Source organism: Dermacentor variabilis, chromosome 7, assembly GCF_050947875.1.
Source record: "Dermacentor variabilis isolate Ectoservices chromosome 7, ASM5094787v1, whole genome shotgun sequence".
NCBI lineage: Eukaryota > Metazoa > Arthropoda > Arachnida > Ixodida > Ixodidae > Dermacentor > Dermacentor variabilis.
Window position 1 is genome coordinate 137,649,384 of NC_134574.1, and position 6,839 is coordinate 137,656,222.

The 6,839-nt window shown below is 48.5% G+C and overlaps 1 protein-coding gene across 1 annotated transcript in view; it reads right to left on the reverse strand.

Annotated features, from left to right (window-relative positions):
* The window catches only part of eag (potassium voltage-gated channel protein ether a go-go), a 157,581-nt gene that overhangs the window by 37,482 nt on the left and 113,260 nt on the right, over positions 1-6,839 (reverse strand). The window contains exon 2 of the mRNA XM_075700683.1: positions 334-696. Within this exon, the coding sequence (XP_075556798.1) occupies positions 334-696 (363 nt within the window). The remainder of the gene's footprint in view (positions 1-333; positions 697-6,839) is intronic.

Below are 6,839 nucleotides of genomic sequence, written 5' to 3' on the forward strand. Positions count from 1 at the left end.
CACTGCGGCGAGTGCGCGTACTTCGCTTCGTGGAAAAATTTTTTTTTTGCTTCGAATGCTCAAATTTCACAGTAAAACATGTACGTGTCAAGCGACGTTCACACGGACTCGTGTGCGGATCTCTTAAAGAGACGTGCAAGTCCACGGCTTGTGTGGCTGGCTGGACAGTCAATCAATCAATCAATCAATCAATCAATCAATCAATCAATCAATCAATCAATCAATCAATCAATCAATCAATCAATCAATCAATCAATCAATCAATCAATCAATCAATCAATCTGTCTGTCCAACCTAATCTAAATTTCGTCTAATATGAATCTAAAGCCGTACCTTTGGAGACGTCGTCCTCCAGGGGTTGCTTGAGCGCCGTGATGTCTCGGAATGTGAGCAAGAAGAGGACGACCATGTCCTTCTCGTTCTTGATGGGCGCTACGTGCAGCAGCAGCCACAGCGGCGTCCGGTTCTTCCGGTACAGCAGTATCTCGAGCTGGTCCTGTGCGTGCGCGTCCAGGCAGTGCTCCAGCTTGCTGATGGTGGGCCGGTCGGTGAGCTCGCCGTACATGAAGCTGCAGCGGCAGCTCTTCTGCATCACTTCGGCCCGGTTGTAGCCGGAGATCTTGCAGAAGCTCTCCGAGCAGTACACGATCGGGTAGTCCACGATCTGCGCGTTCGCCAGCAGGAAGCTGCAGTCCGCTGCCAAAGGAGAAGACAAGACCTCACGTGAACAGACGGCGATGCCTGGCACGCTACGGCAGGGGGTACGGAGGTTACTCTGCAAGTTACCACCTAGTGGACTCCTCCGTTTTGTCTGCTGCTGAAGTGCTGATTGGCTCAAGCAGTGTGTCTCCTTCTCAGCCAATCAGAATTTCAGCTGCAGACGATGTGGACATGTCCATAAGGTGGGAACTTACAGAGTACGTTGCCACGTAGGGAGTTCACCACGTTTACAGTTATTCATCATGTTTAAGCAGAGGCGCATGTTTCGAGACACTGGATAAGTGCTTTCCAAGCATTCTAGGCTTGAAATAGTCGATGCTCTCGCATCTGACGTTCTTGTATAGAGAATTCTCGCGTACAGATCACATTCCGTAGACTAGACAAAACATTCGCCGAAGAATAGAAGATTCCTAAGCTGTTCTGCACTAGCATATGCTTTTCGTGATTCTGAAGATGCGAAAAAACGTGGGGAAACTAAAGAAAAGAAAAATTCAGCCGACAAATTTAATTGGCGCCTGAAGGGGATATCCACCACGCATCTCACGTGAACACAACAGTAGCACGTACACCCACAGATGTATGTATACACATACGCGGTAAAGCTAACCCCAAAGTTTCGCTAGGGCCCGTACACAGTAAAACAATTCACACCCTTAAAAGTGAACGAGGGTGTAAATCGGTCTACAGCTGGCACCCTTACAGGCACGAAGGTGTAACGGTGTGAGTGGAAACGTGTAAAGGACATCGTTACACGCAAAAGGGCGTAAGGATGTGAGCTATAGACCGATTTACACCCTCAGTCACGTTTAAGGGTGCAAATTATTTTAGGGTGTAGACCTCAGAAGACCCAGCAGCGCACTTTCGTAGTGCGCAGGGCGCGGGCGATGCTTGCCCACTTGCCGAGAGTGCCTCGCAGTTCCATAAGCTCGAGTCCTGCTGCAATCGCTGTGCGACCTTCAGAGATCGTCTCTGTGACGAGTGGCGACCGCAGTAGTCCCGTGAAACGTGCTGTAAGCCCTATGAAACGTAAGAAATCGTAAGAAATCGCAGATATGGAACTTCGTTTCACATATTCTTGCGAGATTCCTTTTTTATTTTTTGGAACCCCGTTCCACTCGGATAAGAGGTAAATATTTTCAAAAATGTGTCGCTTATAGCTAGAACCAAAGCGGAATGAGACTACGTCATCAAGTGCGAGAGTGCAATCTTCAAAGCCACGTTTCAGGAGAGAGAAGCACGCATGCACACGAGCACACGAGCACACGCACTAGCACAAACACACACACACACACACACACACACACACACACACACACACACACACACACACACACACACACACACACACACACACACACACACACACACACACACACACACACACACACACACACACACACACACACACACACACACACACACTCACGCACACACAACCATGCAGCCTCATCGTCGTTGCACAATAGCTGCAGCTGCACTCCGGCGCTAACGCGCACTGCTCGGATTCATGTAAAACACTGGAATTCAATGGCAGCGCGCCTCCGCTTCTGTTCAGTACCTACGCGCTGCAAACGCGGAGTCTGGAACGCAAACGCGGAGTCATGACGCGGAGCCTGGAAAAATGGAAGGGGGTATATACCGCATTTTCCGGGTCATACTCCGCAACCAGTGTGCATCTTGGGTTCATGCGACATATGTACCCTGTCAATGCTGGCCGAGCTTAATGGAAATCGCTAAACTATATGGCGCGCTTAGAGGTCTTACACAAAACACGTTTTCTTCTAATTGCAAAGTGTTTAGGGAATTCTGATGAGTTTGCTTTTACCTCCATTTTTTACTGTTCAATGTTATTGACGATTTTGTCAATGTATTATTGTACGAACTGCTTTCTCATGTGACTATAATAAGGCATGTTTGTAATTTGATGTGCTGGCAAGGTGTTTTATTACTCATGATGCTTTTCTGTTTAGTTCGGCTGCACCAGCAAGGTGAATTCCTCAGTTGGGAGGATTATGTCCTCTTTCTTGCCTTGCGCCTTGAGGCCAAACCTTGTGATTGTCTGAATGAAATTAAACAGTGAATGAATAAGTTAAATAAAGTAATAAATTTAGTCCGCAGGGGCAAATGTGCAAGTAAAATGAACAGTTCCTCCTTAGTCCGCACTCGCTCCTGCGAGCAATAAATACAGCGGTTTCGGCTGAAAATACTTTTGTCATTGTTTGCAGTTGTACATACACTGTAATTTTGCAATTGTAATATTGGTGAGAAATGTTAGGTGCTCAGAACGCGAGCCCTCGATATTAGACCGCATTATATCAAACTTTCATTGCTGATTTCACTACGTGATTTAGCACGGCAGAAAGTTCCAGGCGCCGTCAAGCCCCGTTTTTCTTTTTTTTTGACCCGCCGTGGTTGCTCAGTGGCTATGGTGTTGGGCTGCTGAGCACGAGGTCGCGGGATCGAATCCCGGCCACGGCGGCCGCATTTCGATGGGGGCGAAATGCGAAAACACCCGTGTGCTTAGATTTAGGTGCACGTTAAAGATCCCCAGGTGGTCAAAATTTCCGGAGTCCTCCACCACGGCGTGCCTCATAATCAGAAAGTGGTTTTGGCACGTAAAACCCCAAATATTATTAAGCCCCGTTTTTTAAAATTTGTTTTTCGTTTTTTACAACGATACCTTTCACGAACTAATTCTCGCAGTCGTTTTGATGTCACAGCCGGCAGTGTTCGTGGTTAGAATCCCGAAGTGCAACGCCATAATTTTGTTATGAAATGAAGTGACACTGCAGCGCCCCGCGGGGATTCGAACTTCGACCTTTTACTCTAAGCGATACCGCGTTCAACAGTGCAAGACAGAATGTGACACAATATTGTCCAGCTGAGGCATTACTACTTCGCAGTGGAGTATTATTACTTTTGAAACTTGCCTACGACCTTAGAAATTTGAATCGTGTATAGTCGGCAACCTTAGCCCGCTCCACGCGAAGTTTCGCCTTTTAAATGGTTAAAGTCCGCGGACTGTAGTCCGGATGATGTGGTTCATAGACACCATAGCGGGAGTGACTGAGTGGGCGAGTCGTACACGTGTCCATACCCTGTGCGGTCCCCGCAAAATGGTCCATTCAGCGTTCATCTCGGACATTCTTTCTTTCCTTTTTTTTATTCCCTGTCGTTTCTTCAAGCGCTCCTTCTAATAGGGGGCCCGTGTGCTCGGCTGGCCGATACACGTTTTAACTTAGAAGAAAAGGGAAAAAAAAGTTATGACGCAAGAAATATCGTAAAGGAAAGAGTGTAGAGGAAGAGGTGAAAAAGGGGTGTCGGGTCACAAGGTTCTTCCTCGGAAGTACTTTGAGTCCGGAAACGGCGGGGTTCCTGCGCCAGGTGGGACTTGCTCTCAATCGTGTTATTTTTTTTTTGTTTCGCCGCTTCTCGACTCGTACAGGTAAGAGAAAGAGAGAGAGAGAGAGAGAAATAAAAAAAAAAACTAAAGAGAAAGAATTGAAGGTACGGCGAAAAAAAAAAGTGCACTGCGCTTCTTTTTATTCGTGTAAGGACGGCGTGCGGTGTAAACCACCAAGCAGGGCCTCAGAGAGGTGGGGTAAGAAGGGGGGGGGGGGGGGGGCGGGGCATGGACACGGTGTGACTGCTGTGCGTCAGAAGCGTGGAGGGAAAGAGGGCGCTATGGTGGGGGGGGGGGCGGCACGCAGTAGAGTCATTACGGACCTCCCACGACGCGTTGCGCCGTGTCAAAGAACGACACCGCGGGTGACGGCGCTGCGATAAGCAAGCTCGTTTGCAAGTCGACTGCGGTGCACCGACTGCTGGCCTGCCTCCTCCTTCTCCCCAACCACCAATAGCACCGCGGCAGGTTTCCTTTTCCCTTAACCTCGACATTGGCAGCCCCCACCTGTCCCATATTCAGTTTCCGTTTCCTCGCACGCGATGCACAAAAGATTAAAGACGACGCGCAACCTCGAGAAGTTGTGCTGGAAGGAAGGGCGAGTGCGTCGTTGTACTCGCGGTGACTATGCCGTACATGCAGGAACCGCGTTTCGTTTCCGAATTCCAGAAATAAAGAGAAAAAAAATAATTAACGAAAGACAAAGGCAACACACGTGAAGGGGAAGAGAAGCTCGCGAAACTGAGCGATCGACGTCGCGGAGGTGCGGAGTCCTGCTCCGTGACGTCGGCGGAACGCGCGATGACGTCAAGGCGAACGCGTGAAAGTGCCGCTTCGCGCGTTGCGCGTGTCTCAGCAGATTCGGGCGAGACTGCATGGTAACCCGAATTCTGCCACGTTGGCGCTTCGAGCCAATCAGAGAGGGCACGGCAGCCCTGTGAGCCAATCAGATGACGGTACCGACGGCGTGGCGAAATTCGACAGTGCTCGGAATGCCCGTATTGCCCCGGCAGTGATCGAGGAGGCGGCCGTGTGGTTGCCCGGCCAATAGGACGAAAAGCTACGCGTCACCTCGATTCGCTTATATTCGCTTATATTCGGCATGTCGCGTGTGTGACGTCACGTGAATGCCCCGTATAGCGCTCCTGTTCCGTGCGGTGCAGGGAGATGGAAACGGCGGGAAGATACTGGAGAGGACCAGAGGATGCCTCGACAACAGGGAGACCAGGAAACATGAGGAGGAACAACGCGCTAGTGCCGACTAGCTTATCGAAATAATGTAGAATTAAATAGAGAGTTTTAGAAAAAAGAGAATGCACGCGGCTTGTGCACGCAAGAAAGCTACTCGGGCTTTGCTGGGAGCCGAGTGGCTTCGAGGAAATGGCACGAGAAGGAAAGGAAACACTTGAGATTGGAAGACCGGACAGCTGCCAAGACAGACGACAGGAGGCACCCGCCCTGTCTCGTGGTCTTGTGCGTTGTCTTCTTTTGTGCCATTTCCTTTAAGACGAACCTGCGCCAACAAGGCCAAAAAGTCTTACCTAAGTGACTTGCCTGCGCAACCGGAAACCAAGCCGCTTGCGTTCCATAATCTAAAGCCTGCTGAAAGCACCACTAACGTTCCTACGTTGATGCGACCTAGTTGAACTACTCTGACACTGCCGCATTCTTTTTCATGTGTGTGCGTGTGCATACGTTCATTTTCTATCTCTATTCTCTGTGATTTTCATTTTTTTTTAACTTTCTGTCTCCGCTTACCATTTCTTCTGTGAAGGGTAGTAAACTGGATGTTAATCTTCCGGTTAACCTCCCAACCTTTCGCACCTCATCTCTCTCTCTCTCTCTTTCCTAAAGCTCTCTATTAACGCAGCAGCTTCAAGGAAGCTCAATTTGCTTTGGATGACGACCATATGTAGTAAAACCTCGTTATAACGAAGTTGAAAGGAGAGCTAGAATTACTTCGGTATATCCACTACTTCATTATATCCATTACAGTACATGGTGCACTATGAATATCTACTAGGATTTCAAGGAGAATTTCAGTCACGTAATTATATTCCATATTTCGCTACAACCCGCTTCGATATAACGAAGTTTCCATTAGAAGAAACCATGCTTGTACAGGAAGAGAGCTGTTGCATGACTGAGGTAATTAGTAATCTCTGGCGGATGCCTCTGTCTCGCAATGGACATGAAATGAGCCGATGACGATTATGACCGTGGGAAATGAGTTCCGCGAATATATGCTAGGTGGAGGAATCCGCACAATACCGAAGTTGACAGGAAGATGGATGCTCGAAGGGATGAACAGGGGTCGAGCGAGGAGTGTCGCCGGAGTAAACGTTTGAAAACCCAATGGAGGGACACACCTGTCGCGTTTCACGTACGTATCCCTTATTTGTCCTTTTTTTTTTTCGCGAGCCACCCCGCATGTACTTACATAATGACCCAACTTGCTCGAACCAAAGTTTGATCGAGACAAGGGGGGTTGACTTCGTCCTCTTAGACAAAACGGTTGCCAGCTTGTCGAAACGTTGGCTACATTCGACAATCCTTGTTCAAACCACTGTTAACAACGAGGTGAAGAACCGTTTCATGAAAGGTAAAAAAAAAATTATCAACCATCCACGAAGCTACAAAGGAAAGCCACGCAGGTTTCACAGTAACGCTTTTTCACTCTTCCCCACAACTTTACTCCTTCTATAGTACAACGTAA